Here is a 15,780-nt window from a genome sequence, read left to right as displayed (position 1 = left end):
GCTATTTTGTGTAATTGGCTATATCAGGGGGGATTGAGATCAAATAAAGATGCCGCAACACTATTCCTGGCGCTACTTTTCCCCAAAGCAGGAATTTCCATTGAGATGGCTGCTGTTGCGGACCACTTACTACGAGGAGATTGTGGGGTATCAGTATCATAGTACGCTTTTTGATACTTCGTCAACCACCCAAGTGGCCGAGCAGTAACTCGGCTATCACGTCTTCCTTGGTCTAGTGGTCATGATTTCCGCTTGTCATTAACACCGATAAGCGCGGGAGACCGGGGTTCGATTCCCCGAGGGAGAGTTTCTTTTTTAGCTGTTTTGATTTCTATACCACCCGCTTCCTAGGCCCTGAAGTCCCTTTTTTGACAATGTTTCCATTATGCAATCTGATCACTACAAGCGATAAGGTATCACGAAAAAATTGACATCAGCTCATTCGAAATAACGCTGACACTAAATATCTTACAAGAGGACCCTTTGCGACAGGGGCATAGTACAGTTCTCTTCGGTTGGTAAACACGTTTATATTTTCATGACATTGACATTCAAACATCAATGACCTGGTTGGGCTTCAATAGTTGTCCACCCACCAAAGGCCGTGGCATCATTTCCGTTCCGCCATCCCCAAGCAATGCAATAATGCCGTGCAAGTAAGCGCCATTCTTCCATCTCATCTAGCATTTCAAGACTGGCAACACGCTCTTTCTCCTCTTCGCTGACCCAGCGTTCCCAAATAAAATCTATGTCAGCGACCGCCTGGCCACTATCGAGCCCATGTTCGCGTAGTCGTGCTCGCTGCGCTTCCAATGAGGCGTATCTATGGAGAGTCTGGAGTTGAATACCTCGTGTCGCAAGATTAGAGACCATAGTGCGACCGAACGCGTCGTCTGGGCGAATTGGTTCATATAGGATCAAGCCAAGAGGAGTCTGCGAATTTGGTAGCGCGTCCTCTTCAGCGCCGGCTGGTTTATTCATGGGCCCGAAAAGATGCTCGGTGAAAAATGAGACCACCTGTGCAGCTTCGGTTGGGGAGAGATAGATCAGACAGCACTCTGAGATCAACAGAGTTGGCAGTGTTGTATCCACGCCCGGAAGCGTTTCTGAAAGGGAGCTGCCCGCCGACAGCGATCGCAAGTCCACAGGGTGGATGTGGTACGAAGGGGAGTGTAGCTCGTCGCCCATTTCGGATACTGTCACGCGATCTGGAGAGGCATCAAGCCTAAGTGCTTGCTGTAGAGAAGGTGTTGATCGGATCGCACGAATCTTCGTGGTCGTGTTGACGGCAAAGTCTAGCTCATGGTAGATTATGTCCGAGGGCTGGCGGTTGGAGAAGAGTCTGAAGATTCGTGTATCTGAGCCCGCACCTAGCGAGATAATTTGTTTCTTGTGATTTGGGGATTCTGGGGGAGTAGGGACCCAGGAAGCGGGCGACGAGCTTGTCGATGGCGGTGGTGCGAACGTAGGTCCCTGTTTGTGGCCGATGGCCAAGTCAGAAATGGCCCCATTGAGTTCCATTGGGGGTTTGTATGGTGGATTGACCTCGATTTATGATTGGAAACCTCCTGGTTGCGGATTCAGGAGGTGTAAAAGCTGATGCGTACGGGTCGTCGAGATATCCCAGCTCAACCGCGCTCATTCGGGAGACGCTGGCGTCATTGTCGGTGCCCTGCACAATGCGATCCTTGCTAGTCGGGTGGCCATGACCAATTTCAGTGCGGTCTATTCCGCGACCTCGACCACGTCCTCGACGGAGCGTGTTCAGATTGGGAATTCTAGGCGCAGCCATGACGGACGTGACATGGGAGGAAGCTTGGAGTTTAGTGGGGAAGCCCCGCGGCGGAATGGCGTCACGCCCAAGTTCATTTTTCCACGCAAAGATATCTACTGTGCAATCATGCATACATAAAGTCGTATCTTTTGAATCCTCTATCGTCTATCAAAATTGACAAATGCAACTAAACATATACAAAGTTGTTGCGACACAGCGGGCAAGTGCTCTGGTTGCTGCTCTTAAACCAGCGGAACAGACACACCGAGTGGAAGGTGTTCTTGCACGTCGCGCAGCGCTTGTTCGGTGTCTGCATATCCGTCGAGATGACCGAGTAACAGATAGCACATTCGCTTTGTCCCTTCAAGGCACCCTGGACGTTACGACGGAATGCTAGCAGACCATCAACCAGGTTGCCGTTGGCAAACATGATGACGCCCTGAATGGTGAGTAGCCAGCTCTTCCACTTCTTCTCATCTACAAGCACTCGACTGCGGCCGACGACAATGGCAGAGTGAAGCGGGTATGCTGGTGGGAGCGAGATCGAAATGGAAACTGGCGGTGATTCCTCATCTACGGGGATGCTGGCGATGATTTCTGCTGTCTTGGGCGCAATTCTAACGCTCAAAGCCCGTTCCTCGTCAGGATCTTGGGTGGAAACCCACTCGGTGACACCGTGAAGAGAGTCGCCGATCACAAGGGGCGAGATCTGGAAATGGGGTTAGTTATGAAGATTACCCAAGGCTAGGTTTTTACCCACGTATTTCTCGGTCCAGGCTTCGACTGGTCCCTTGATCCGTTTTTTGGTGTCGATCCACCAGTTCTTGGTCATGTTGGCCAAATGTCTCAAGCAAAGGTAGTACAAATGGATCAGAAGCCATTCGGTTTCCTTTTCCGCTGATTCAGACTGATCAGGCTCAAAGGATAGCACATTAAACTTAGATGCATCTGCGATCCTCCCATGCGATTTTTGAAGGAAGTCAAAAGTAAACTCCAGAAGCGGGACTAGGATGTCGTTCTCCTTGATACTAGCGGTGTAGTATTCTTGGACGGGTAGGGACTGATAAAAAGTTAGCCGGATATTTAACAAGCGCCCGAGGAGAAAGTCATAGCATACCGCATTGGAGAAGTGATCAAAAACTATCTTCCAGCTCAAGAGATAAGATCTCATACTAGTCCACATCTTATCATCTCCCCATGACATTGATACTCCCTTCATTGTTGGTGTCTCGAGTAAGAGAGACACAAGTTCATCAGGCAGACTGACTGAGGTCTTAGATAGGGCCACGTCAAAGGATACCTGTTCTTGAATCTGAGGGACATAACGATGCAGGAGAGTGTATGCTGTGCGTTGGACGGCGCGACTGTGCGCCGTCAAGAGTCCAAATACTCCGCTGACTTCCTCAAGTTTCCCGATAGGAATAACATTGATCAGGCGTTGCAAAATATCAACAGCGACATCCCGAGGTTGGTGGAATGTGGTAGATGAGTCTGGTCCGCGTTAGACTTCACTCGACAAGACATCAGAAGGGACTTGAAATTCTTACCAAACTTTCCAATGGTGGAAGCCAGCTTGTTGAACAACCCAGTCTTTCGCTCAGACCAAGCTTCCTGGAGATCATCGTTACTATCTTTGCCCTCGGCCATGGACTTCAGACGAGCGAAGAGTCTGAAAGAGGATACGAGTAAGGGAAGGCCATTCTCGCTCCCGTTCGTCTCTTCCAAGATCGCGCTCAAAACCTCCATGCTATCTACCCAATGGGATCCATAGAGCTCGGCGATACCAGGGATAACGAAAGACAGAGTTTTGATAATTTCGGCCTTCAGTCCGAAGAGCTCGATACTAGAATGAAGGCATTCCAGCAGATGTTTGACCAGGAAAACCACTCGCTGCGCTGGAATGGTCGAGATGACATCTTCTTCCCCAGACAGCAGAATATTGAGGAGTACAAGCTTTCGTAAACCTAGAGACTGTGAGCAAATGGACGTAAGTAGGATGACATGGACACGTACCACTCGAGGAAGTATCTTGTGGCTTGAGCCCAATCGAATCCGCAATCAGCTCATTGCAGATCCGGTTTCCAACGGGGTTGGAAAGTATCGAGCTTCGGAGGATAGCAAACCACGAGGCCGACCGGATGCTGTTGGCAGTACGTGCCTCTCTGCAAATTCTGGCAACGTCATCAGCAGACTTGGACGTGTCCAATGAATCTGCGGAAGCCATGATCTTGACAAATGCCTCGCCGATCCTATAATCAATGGCGGCAGTCATGTTGAGTGCCTCCAGCTTGGTTTCCCAGAAGGATGCCAGAAGAGAAGAAATAGTCAAGTCTGAAGAAGCCACTGACTCCTTTGAGCGAATCCAGTCACTAACTAACTGTCGTCCCTTGAAGACAATCTCCAGGTATTCCTCGCGTTGCTCTGCTAGCTCTAGGCCTGTTATTCCATTGCAGTTCTCAATACTGAGGTCATCATCGATCAGTTGAACGGCCAGGGGGACGAAGTAGAATAGTGTCTCATGGCTCTCCTGGTCCAGTCTCTTGGTAACATTGGAGGACATAATTCTAATCGTAAAACTTGCCAGACGGAATGCAGCTGAGCAACGTGCCGAGTCTCGGGGAATTGCAAGCAACATGGCCTTGAATGAATCAGAGAGATCGCGTTGAACCAAACTAACTGCACCGCCCAGCGGGCTTGTGATGGCTGTCGACGGCCGGGGTGGCAATTGAAGGAAAGGTCCTAACACATCCTCCCATGAGCGATGAGATGGCAAGATATCCTTCAAATTATAGGCAGCCCCGTCGGACTCAAGGCCCTGGAGCAGCTCCTCCGCAATGGCGATCAGAGACTCGATCCTAGCAAACAGTCAGTACAAATCCGATAAGAGGAGGCCATGTAACACATACGACAAAGACTCTTCGTTTGCGTCAGTAAGCCCATGATGGAGTATCTCAATCTTTGACTTGTTGCTGGTATCGCCAACAAAAGTCTCCTTGAATGTCTTCATAATTGACTCGGCCATGTGGGCCACCTCCTCAGAGGGAGACTCGGTGAGGAATAACAGTTTCCCAGTCAATTTAGCGCCGTGTGTACCACTTTGGAATTCACGCACGGCCATAGGTACAGCATTTCCGAGGCGAGAAAGTCCATCCAAAGCATTGAAAACTGTTTCATCCAGGGACAGCGAATCAATGATCGATAGGAAGATACCATCCATCAATTCACCTCGAGAGGTCTGATTTTGAAGAACGGCAGTGATAATCGGCCAGTGGGCTTGACTGCCCTTACAAGCCTCATTCAAAGCCCGCATGACAACAGACGTAAGTTTGGCTTTACCCCCAATCTCATTGAAGTTGAGTGCAGAGAGCAGACTTTGGAGGACATCGGTATTTGATTGTTCTGGCTCCAGCTCCATAGCCCGCTCGACGACGTTTTCAAAGCTGGCAGCGAACCCATCCCACTCCCGGCATGCCAACATAATTGCAATGAGGCGGTCTGCCGAGGGCGAAAACAGGAGTTCCGGGGCATCCTTTTCAACAAACTTAGCAAGCTCCTCAGACCTTTGGGCAACAGAGGGCATGCTGCGAACGCATTCCTGTACGACTCCAGCAGCGCCGTAGGGTTTGCCATTGCGCGAACGTAGGACTTGCAAGCAACCCTCCAGAAGAGAAAAGTTCGACGTTTTGAAGATCGCCTGCACCTGTGCCTCGTTCTGTGTTTCTGCGACCCGTGCGAGGAGGGCAGGTTCCAAAGCAAAGAAACGCTTTGATTGCGCGCAGATCGCGTCCTGAGATGATTGGAAGTCCTTAGATTGTTCTGGTGATGACAACTTTACCGCTTCGAGGAGCTCATCCGAAAGCTTCATCCACATGGCTCGTAAATCCTCGGTGTGCTCGTGGGAGGATAAAAGGGCAAGATAATCAGCACTGATACTTTCGCCTGATTGGAGAGGGAGTGACCACTGGATATGATCAGACTCAGGTCGCACGTACTGCACGACTATTGGAGAAAGCCTCATCTGGATAAGCTCTGCTCTTTGCTCGGGGGGCACAAGAGATACAAGCCATGTCCCAATCTCAATGTAAGATTTCCATCCAACAGTGAGATTTTGACGAGGCTCCTCCCTAAGAGTTAAGACCTTCCTGGAGGGCTTCTGTGATAGTCATTGCACTATTAAGCGTCACTTTCTCATCACTTGATGATTTGTCAGCTCCGGCGAGCACCTCTTGGGGTACAATCCGGAGCAACTGATCAAGATTTGACCAAAAACTTGCATGGCCACCTTGAGAGCCTTTTTGAATATATTGTCGAAGTTTCTTGGATGCAGAAGTCTTGCCGGAGTAATCTTCTGTCCATACGGAGGGTCTCGACTTAGTCAAAAGCAGCAGAGTCTCAGACAGTTCAGAGGCCGAGCCCAACTGGGAAATGGAGAGTGATTTCCCTATGACTGCAGAACTAGCAACCTTCCAGTCCAGCCAAGCGGGCTCTCGGGACAAAGCTGATCGCAGCAGAATATACGCAGATCGGCGGACAAAGGGATCCTCATGGCTGCAAAAAGCCCATACAGACTTGCTAGCCAGGAGGTTTTCTATTTCGGCAAGATTTTTCTGTAACTCCTCATCTGCGGAATTAGCTGGAAAATGCTGTCAGTTTTCTTGACGCTTCGCTGGACAATATAGCTAGAAATACCTAAGATGCGATTGAAGAGCATGAGCGCAGCTCCCACGACGCGTGCATATTTTGCCTCGGCATCATCTCGTTTCACGGTTCGTTCATCACTCAGTGTCAAGACCGTCTGGTGAAGAAGGACATCGTCCACAAAATCCAAAAGGGAGCTTTGGAACACCTTCCACAAATTGCTTCTCTTGTCCTCGGTTGAGAAAGCTTTAGTGAAGGAATCCAACGCGGAGCGATGAACTGGTCGATCATTGTCGTAGAGTCCTGCGATCCACGCTCCAACAACTTTCGGTAGATAAGGCGCGATTCGCTTACCGACAAGACTAGCAATTGAGCCTTGTATGAGATGAGCTAATTGTCTGACCCGTCGAGACAGGTCAATTGAAGCTCGAGGATAGATTTTAACCTGCAAATATGAGCTTTAACTTTCGCTGCCGCTATAGATGAAGAGGCACATACCCATGCCTCTAGAAAGCCATCATCCAGAGTTCCGCGGTTCTTTTCCACAGAAGCAATATGCTCCTTGAGCTCTTCAAGAGCCTTTGTTCGTGTGATATCATCTTTTTTTCGACAAGTTTTTGAATGCGATCACCAAATGCTGGTCTGAGATGCGAGAGAGATCCGGTGGTTCCGCGATGTATGTGAGAGCAGACGGCTCCCGGCCATTACTACTAAAAGCACTGGAGAACCCACCAAAAGATCCAAAGGCGCTAGCAGCAGCGCGACTGCTGGAGGCCTGCGACTTGAACTTTTTGCTCATGTGGGGTATGAGGTCACAGTGAATAGCGGGGGAGCCTTGAAATTCGACCAGCCCAACTCCGGAAAGAAAGATCGATCTTGGACAGGGTATCAGAATATGTAGCAATTCTTCGACGATCTAATCACACCTCTCGTCACAATGAATGTTAAACATTGACAAAGAGAGAAAGTGATATCAACGGCGGGCGGACTCCCGATAGAGAAATCACATGACTCGTGTCTTTTCCTCTTTGGGACAGCAATGATCAAATCGGAGCTCGACACTTTCTTTTCTTCGCTCTGCTTTTTCGGGGACATCAGCCACCATGAAGTTCTTCATCGAGTACGATCCCGTTGTCTTGCGCGCAACTGATATTGAACTCACGACTAACCTCAACCTCTTTCAGTGACCTTCCGGTGCTGTTCCCGTACCCGCGCATCTACCCCGAGCAATATGCCTACATGTGCGATCTCAAGAAGACCCTCGATGTCGGGGGTCACTGTGTTCTGGAGATGCCCTCTGGAACAGGCAAGACGGTTTCTCTACTCTCACTGATTGTCGCCTACCAACAGCATTATCCGGAACACAGGAAGCTTATCTACTGCTCACGAACGATGTCCGAAATTGAAAAGGCGTTGGCAGAGTTGAAGGCCTTAATGAAACATCGCGCATCTGAACTTGGACACGAAGAAGAGTTTCGCGGCCTCGGACTAACCAGTCGAAAGAACTTGTGTCTACACCCTTCTGTGAAACGAGAGAAGAGTGGTACTGTGGTCGACGCGAGATGCAGAAGCTTGACAGCCGGCTTTGTTAAGGAGAAGAAGGAGCGCGGGGAGGATGTTGACCTTTGTGTTTACCATGACGTTTGTGTTGCCAGTTCCATGGACCCCTGAAGAATACTAACAAACATCAGAATCTTGACCTTCTCGAACCGCACAACCTTGTCCCTCCAGGCGTCTTCACTCTCGATGGTATATTACGATATGGAGAGGAACATAAGCAGTGTCCTTACTTCTCTGTCCGTCGCATGGTATGTTATCTGCTGGCATGACAAACGGCTCTGTCTCGGTCCTAACGCAAGCATCTAGATGCCTTACTGCAACATCATCATCTACTCCTACCATTACCTTCTCGATCCCAAAATTGCCGAACGCGTATCTCGTGAACTCTCAAAGGATTGTATTGTGGTTTTCGACGAGGCGCATAACATCGACAACGTCTGCATCGAGTCGCTCAGCATCGACATCAGCGAGGATGTTCTCCGCAGAGCTACTCGAGGCGCATCCAACTTGGAACGCAAAATTGAAGATATGAAGAGCACGGATGCCGAAAAATTGCAAAACGAATATTCGAAGCTCGTGGAAGGACTGCAGCAAGCAGAACAAGCTCGTGAAGAGGATCAGTTCATCTCCAATCCGGTGTTACCAGATGACCTGCTTAAAGAAGCGGTTCCAGGAAATATTCGCCGGGCGGAGCACTTCATATCCTTCTTGAAGCGTTTCATTGAATACTTGAAGACTCGGATGAAAGTGACGCATACTATCTCAGAGACACCGCCCTCCTTCTTGACACATTTGAAGGATCTAACTTACATTGAACGAAAACCCTTGCGGTTCTGTGCAGAACGCCTGACATCCCTCGTGCGGACTCTCGAGTTGATTAATATTGAAGATTATCAGCCACTACAAGAAATTGCTACTTTCGCGACACTCGTCGCGACTTATGAAAAGGGATTCGTTCTCATCCTCGAGCCATTCGAATCAGAAGCAGCAACAGTGCCAAATCCAATCTTGCATTTTACATGCTTAGATGCTGCCATTGCCATCAAGCCTGTTTTCGACCGCTTCAGCTCCGTTATCATCACCTCGGGAACTTTGTCGCCATTGGAGATGTACCCGAAGATGCTCGGGTTCACGGCTGTCATGCAAGAGTCGTACAGTATGACCTTGGCGCGACGGTCATTTCTGCCGATGATTGTTACCAGAGGCTCTGATCAGGCTCAAGTGTCGTCTTCCTTCAGTATTCGTAACGATCCCGGTGTGGTGCGAAACTATGGAACACTTGTCACCGAGTTTTCACGCGTCACTCCAGATGGTGTTGTCGTTTTCTTCCCTTCCTACTTGTACATGGAGTCCATCATTAGTATGTGGCAGGGTATGGGCATTTTGGATCAGATTTGGAACTACAAGTTGATTCTTGTGGAAACCCCTGATGCTCAGGAATCTTCACTCGCCCTGGAAACCTACCGGACTGCCTGCTGCAATGGTCGTGGAGCGATTCTCTTCTGTGTTGCCCGAGGAAAGGTATCCGAGGGTATCGATTTCGACCATCATTATGGCCGTGCAGTTCTGTGCATTGGCGTACCATTCCAGTACACGGAATCTCGAATTCTGAAAGCCCGCCTTGAGTTCCTGCGAGAGAATTATCGTATCCGCGAGAATGATTTCCTGTCTTTCGACGCAATGCGACATGCTGCACAATGTCTGGGTCGCGTGCTTCGAGGTAAAGACGATTACGGAGTCATGGTGTTGGCAGACCGCCGATTCGAAAGAAAGAGACCTCAGCTGCCGAAGTGGATCAATCAAGCAATGTTGGACAGCGAAACAAATCTCAGTACAGACATGGCTGTCTCGAATGCGAAGAACTTCTTGCGTACTATGGCCCAGCCTTTCAAGTCCAAGGACCAGGAGGGTATTTCTACCTGGAGCCTAGCTGACATTGAACGTCACGAGGCGAAACGCAAAACCGAAGAGGATCGGATGATGAGACAAGAGCTCACCAGTGGGCACAAATTAGATGGGGTCACCTCGTCCGCATTCGAAGTCGTTGATGATGAATATGACGACGATATTGAACAGGATATGATGATGCTCGACGCACAGTAAACCCTTGTTTTCATGTTCATTAGTTTTTAGGGTACATATCGGCGCCGTGGTGGGCTGGCAAGGAAAAGGGGCGTTTTGGCAAAAGGCACGGAAATACGGAAACAACATAGCATGGGGAGGTGTTGAATGAAACGGATGAATTATTTGAAACCTATCAATCTTTCTCAAAACATCTCTTTAAGGTAATAAAAGAATCTGGTCTCATAGAACCTAGAAGCTAAAGGAATTATAAGCTCAGTGAAGTCAACAGTAATAGAACTCTATTTTACTAGATATGCTGATATGAACAGGGACAGGCACTTTTGTGTTCCGCTGAACAAGAACTCCAGATCATCGACACGTCAAGATGGCAAAATGGAACAAGATCTCAGGATACAAACAATCGCAGGAAAATATACAGGTGATAGAGCACAGAAACCAGATGCGAAACAACTCCAGCAAGAAACCGACTATGCTACAGGAGCAAGAACGTCAAATGCACCAGTACCAACTGTACCGGAACGACCAACAACGATTCTGCTACTCGGGCCTTGTAGGTTATCGAAATCTCTTTCAAGGACAGCGTCCTTTAGAGCACCGACAGTGGTCTCGAAAGACATCCGAGCAAATGGTGAGGTGGAATCCTTAACCAGACCGTTACGGCTGAAGGCCTTGAAACCACCAGACTGAGTCATCACATCACCAATCAAGTTCAAATGACGATTGTCGACGGAGATGGAGTGACCCTTGAAAACGGCATCCATTTCGCGGACGATGGTGGCGCGGGCGGCCTCAACACCGTAGAGGTTAAGCATATCGTGAATGGAGTTGGTGTACAGAGAATGCGGCTTGATGATGTCCTGGTAGTCACGCATGGCCATCAAGTTTACACCATCGGTCATGACGCAGGCAGGCTCGTCCTTCAGCGGGTCGGCCTCAACAAAGACACAGTTACCAATCTTCTGAACTGACTGGATAACAGCTTCACGAATAGCCTTTTCAACGATGGGAAGTAGCAGCAGCTTTGGGGTCTCGATGTCGTACTGCAACTGGACGTTGCACGAAGTACCCTTCTTGGGGTCGAACTTGAACTTGGAGATCTCCTCGAATTTACTCTTGACATCTTCCTCGATATTCTTGCTTTCCGTGGCGCCTTCGTCGTCCGAGTCATCCTCGGAGTCATCGTCCATGTCCACGTCACGTCTGTTTTGTCCATTTTCAGCCTCATCATCATCCTCATCAGGCGTGTCTTGGCGATGGATAATGTCTTGCTCGTCGTCATCAGGACCTTCATAAGACACCTGGTTGCTCCGGTTCTGACCCCCACGGGCACGCTTAGCGTCATCCTCATCATCTTCGTTATCTTCGTCGGCGGGCTCAACCTCGCGGTCGGGACCACTTGGGCCCTCGATGACTCTGCCGACAGAGACACCGATCTCGGGCTGAGAAGTGGAGACCTTCTTGCCGGTCTTGTCATCGTTGCGCTTCTTCAATTCGGTCCTTGTGTGCTTCACCAAGCGAGCAATAAACTTGTTTTGGAGGGCGTTTTGCACATCTTTGGTTTCAATGGCATACTCCTTGCAATACTCCTCGGCAGGGAAGAAGGAAATGTCGATATCGTAGATCTTGGCTTTGGAGTGGCCAAGGCCAGCGCCAATACGCTCGCTGACTCGCACTTTATCAACGATCTCAGCAACAGTGAGCTTGCTGATGGCCTTAGCAAAGCGCTCGGCATCGGCGTTGGGGATTCCGTCGTTCAAGAGGAGAGTCATGGTAGGCGTCATGATAGTGGCACTAGCAGTCATGACGATTTCACGGAGTCGGGGAATACCCAGAGTCACGTTCTTTGCGGAGTGACCAGCCAAATGGAAGGTGTTCAGTGTCATCTGCGTCGAAGGCTCTCCAACAGATTGACCGGCCATAATACCGACGGCCTCGCCGGGATCGATAATAGACTTCATGTACTTCATGTTCATCAGAGCATCGAAAGTCTTCCTGGTAACCACACCCTCGATGTTCTTCTTCTTGTCCTTGAGCAAGCCATCGGGGTTACTTTCCCAATACTATAGACAGAGTAGTTGTTAGCAATAAATTTTGCAAGTAACAGAAAACCATGCGTACCTTCTTCAGGTCCTTGGCAAATGCCTCGGATGTACTTCCCAAGTTACCTCCAGGGGGATAGCGAGCCAGAACGGGATCCTTGGCATCAAGTTTCCCGGTCTTACGGACCTGCTTCATCGCGTCCTTATGCCATTCCGAGACGTCCTCCTTGGCCAATTTGTGGTACAGCTCAGACGAAACTTGCTTCGAGACGGAAATGTGGTTCTCAGCCAGGAAAGCGAAGTCTTTGAGATGGACCTGCTTAGTGATATCGAGACCGTCCTCTCCGTACAAGAATTGGACAATCGAACCATCGGATGACTCGCGAACAGAAGAGTCATACTCGGCTCGCAAGCCCTCCATACCCTTAATCAAGCAACGTTGCAAGTAACCTGAACGAGAGGTCTTGACGGCGGTATCAATCAGACCTTCACGACCGGCCATGGCGTGGAAGTAATACTCCTGGGGCTTGATGCCAGTCAAGAAACGGCCAGAAACATAACCGCCAGCAATGGGGTGCGTTTCATAGGCCCGGAAAGATGGCAATGTTTTACCACTAATCATGACCGGCACACGACGACCTTCCAAGACCTGTTGACCCAGGTTGCAAGAAATCAGGTTCGCATTAACACCGGAACCCTTGGCACCGGATATAGTCATAGACTGCATCTGATTCCACGGGAAAGGCTTGGCAAGACCAGCAGGGAGACAAGCACTGGTGATTTCAGAAGACAGCTTGGCAGATCTAGCGTTAGAAACGCTATCCAATCCGCTCTGCTTATTATCATCGCGGAGCACGTCTTCCAGTCGGCGCTTCAGCTCGGCATCCTGGTCAGGCATGGAAGTCTGATCCAGGGTGACGTACTTCAGAGCAACCTCACGACCCATGGCAGCGGCAGTGCTGAGCTTTTCCTTTCGAATTCGATCACCCTCCTTGGTCAAACGAAGATCATCAATACCACAAGTGAAGGCTCGCATGTTCAAGAAGCGGGTGAGAAGTCGGCCAAGGATACTCATCAGCTTTCCAGCAATGGTATGGCCGTAGATCTCGTGCACCGCATCAATGAGACCTCCGGCAGACGGACCAAGCTGCTTCTTGTCGAGAATGCCGCACAAGTATTCTCCATCTTTGAAGATAACGTCACCCTCTTCGTTGTTGTCTCCCCATCGGTTACCAGGGGTAGAAGACTTGCCCTTCAGGGTGAGACCGGCATGTTCCTCGGGCTTGATGTTCTTGAGAATTGTTGTGATGATCTGCTTGCCAGTCCAGAGATACTTAGGCTTGATGAAAGCAGGCTCCACCAGTTCGATGCGATCTGAGACAATATGCGAATTCTCGGGCCTCAAGCAGTTGTAAAGAAGCTGGTGGTAGTCCTCCTCGTCGAAAAATGAATCACGGCAGGTGAACCAAGTACCCATGGAAATGTGATCCTGAATGAGACCTCTCAAAGGCTTGCCAGAGGTGGCAACCAAGTATTGGTGGTCAGCGTCTGCCAGCATACGCGCCTCAGCTTGAGCGAGCTCATTTTGAGGGAAATGCATGTTCATCTCATCACCATCGAAATCAGCGTTGTACGTATTACAATTGGCGTAGTGCATGCGAATGGTTCTCTCGTTGGGCAGCACACGAGCCTTATGACCCATGATAGAGGGCTTGTGGAGAGTGGGCTGACGGTTCATCAAGACGTAATCGCCGGTGGTAAGGTGGCGGTAGACTTTCTTGTTGCGCGAGCCCTTCATGCGCCAGTTTGAGGGTGCGAGCAATTGGTTTGCAAGGGCTGTGCGCTCATCAAGACTCTTAAACTTCAAGTTGACAACTTGGCCTGTCTCATACTCAATCGCAGCGGCACCCGGGTACTTGTCGGGTCCGTTGATGACGGCTTCCTTCAATTCCCAGAAATTATGGTTTGTCACAGGCTCAGGGAAGGTCAACTTCTTCGCGAAGACAAGCGGCACACCAATCTCATTTGTCTCAAGATTCGGGTCTGGCGAGATAACACTACGGGCAGCGAAGTTGACACGCTTACCCATCATGTTCTTGCGGAACAAACCCTCTTTCTTCTCCAGAAGTTGCTTGATACCATTGGGCAGGTTTGCGATGGCCGCGCCGGTAACAGCGGTTCGCTCGCGATCTATCAATCCGTTGACGTGATCCTGAAGCTGAATGATGGCTTGGAGGAGATCACTGTATGTGCGCGCGCGAGACAGAGCCTTCTCTTCTTCATTCTGAATCTCCTTGCTGATCTGGTTGATGAGATCGCATTGCTTGAGAATGTTGGTGAAGGGAGTATTTTGCTGTGCCTCCATGACATCGCCAGGGCCTTGCTGAACAGCGGGACGATATTTGTTTGGTGGGACCAAAAGGTTCTTGATGAAGAACATGTCCGCAGACACCATCTTCGACCCCTTCGGAGCGGGTCTAGAGTTGTAAACGAGTTGCAGAACTTCGCCATCCTTCTCGAAAAGAAGTCTCAAAGCACTGTACACCTCCGAGGAAGTCATGAATTCCTGGCCGGACGCAGCTTGCGCTGTCTGCTTTGTGACAGCAGCCCCACGGAGAATCTCTTCCTCAGCACCGTGAACCTCGGAAACAACATTTTCAGCTCGGATACCATTTACTTCGGGCTTGCGCTTCTTCTCCTGGTCGAGCATAATCAAGGTGTTGGGGGCCTGGAAGCCGCCAGTGAGCATGGCAAGCTTGGACTTTTCAGGCAGAGCCTTCCGGAAAATCTTGTTGTAACGGTCCTTTCGATAGGCGGGAGTAATGCTGCATCAAGATTTAAGTTAGAGACTAGAAATCGTGAAAGCATTGTGTTATTCGGGAACATACCCGCTGCAGTTGTAGCATTTCCGGTTGCCGTTGATATCTTTGAGGAAGGTCTTGACCAATTCCCGTCTTTGCTCTGCGGCAATGGGATTCTTTGCACCGGTCATTAATCCATCCAGCCTGCCGTCTTTTTTGGCTTCTGAGATGCTGCGGTTGACATAGGCGATGCGCTTTTCCATGATGGTTTCGTCGTCATCCTCTTCATCGTCCGAATCGTCTCCCTTATCCTTCTTGGAACCAGACTTGGCGCCCTTTTTGGATCCAATGAGCTCAATTTCGGCGACCTCTTCAGTCAAACCATACTGCAAAAGGCGCAGCTTGCAGGTGTAGAGATTGACATCTGCGCGGGACATCTGGAGACGGTGGCAATAAACACATTGTGCGCGAAGCAAACGATAGATGTGGTCAAAAAAGGTGACATTGTATACGGGCACAGGAAGCTCGATGTGGCCGGCGTGGCCGGTACATGACCAAGAGTTCTGTCGACAAGTTGTGCAGCTGATCGTCACAAACAAGTGTTAGAGGATTGCACAAGAAAAAGTTTTCAATAAAGCTAATAACTTACACATGGTCGCCCCATGCACCCATAGCAGGATCTTGAAGACCACCAGGGACTGGGTTGTTAAAAGAATCCAAAGTCGGAGTATTGTGAATTCTTTTCACTGATAGCTTTTTGATCTCTTCATCGGAGTAAACGGTGAAGTCCACCCCGGCAACGCTCGAGGGGACTGGACGGGTGAAGGTCGCCATTGTGTCCTGCAGCTCCGGGAGCGACAGAAAACGCTGGCGGTGCGAAGTC

General features: G+C 49.7%; 3 protein-coding genes across 3 annotated transcripts; 1 reads left to right on the top strand and 2 right to left on the bottom strand.

Annotated features, from left to right (window-relative positions):
* Window positions 1-558: 558 nt before the first annotated feature.
* Window positions 559-7,211, bottom strand: N7477_002476 (ubiquitin-protein ligase RKR1; the record flags this gene model as incomplete). Its single annotated transcript, XM_056964139.1, has 12 exons — window positions 559-1,342; window positions 1,608-1,890; window positions 2,036-2,483; window positions 2,535-2,834; window positions 2,892-3,265; window positions 3,322-3,738; window positions 3,788-4,629; window positions 4,681-5,927; window positions 6,133-6,407; window positions 6,464-6,857; window positions 6,911-6,991; window positions 7,044-7,211. The coding sequence occupies 12 exons, from the start codon at window positions 7,209-7,211 to the stop codon at window positions 559-561; spliced, it is 5,613 nt and encodes a 1,870-aa protein (XP_056824092.1).
* Window positions 7,212-7,515: 304 nt separating this feature from the next.
* N7477_002475 (TFIIH/NER complex ATP-dependent 5'-3' DNA helicase subunit RAD3) lies at window positions 7,516-10,075 on the top strand (the record flags this gene model as incomplete). Its single annotated transcript, XM_056964138.1, has 4 exons — window positions 7,516-7,532; window positions 7,597-8,053; window positions 8,104-8,220; window positions 8,279-10,075. The coding sequence occupies 4 exons, from the start codon at window positions 7,516-7,518 to the stop codon at window positions 10,073-10,075; spliced, it is 2,388 nt and encodes a 795-aa protein (XP_056824091.1).
* Window positions 10,076-10,524: 449 nt separating this feature from the next.
* N7477_002474 (DNA-directed RNA polymerase I core subunit RPA190) lies at window positions 10,525-15,731 on the bottom strand (the record flags this gene model as incomplete). Its single annotated transcript, XM_056964137.1, has 4 exons — window positions 10,525-12,117; window positions 12,176-14,921; window positions 14,985-15,479; window positions 15,547-15,731. The coding sequence occupies 4 exons, from the start codon at window positions 15,729-15,731 to the stop codon at window positions 10,525-10,527; spliced, it is 5,019 nt and encodes a 1,672-aa protein (XP_056824090.1).
* Between the last annotated feature and the right edge of the window lie 49 nt (window positions 15,732-15,780).

Source organism: Penicillium maclennaniae (assembly GCF_028827695.1).
Source record: "Penicillium maclennaniae strain IBT 15551 chromosome Unknown utg000003l:1.0-5670915.0:1.0-5674809.0, whole genome shotgun sequence".
Classification (NCBI taxonomy): Eukaryota; Fungi; Ascomycota; class Eurotiomycetes; order Eurotiales; family Aspergillaceae; genus Penicillium; species Penicillium maclennaniae.
Note: the sequence above shows the minus strand (reverse complement) of the source record. Positions and strands in the feature narration are given on the sequence as shown.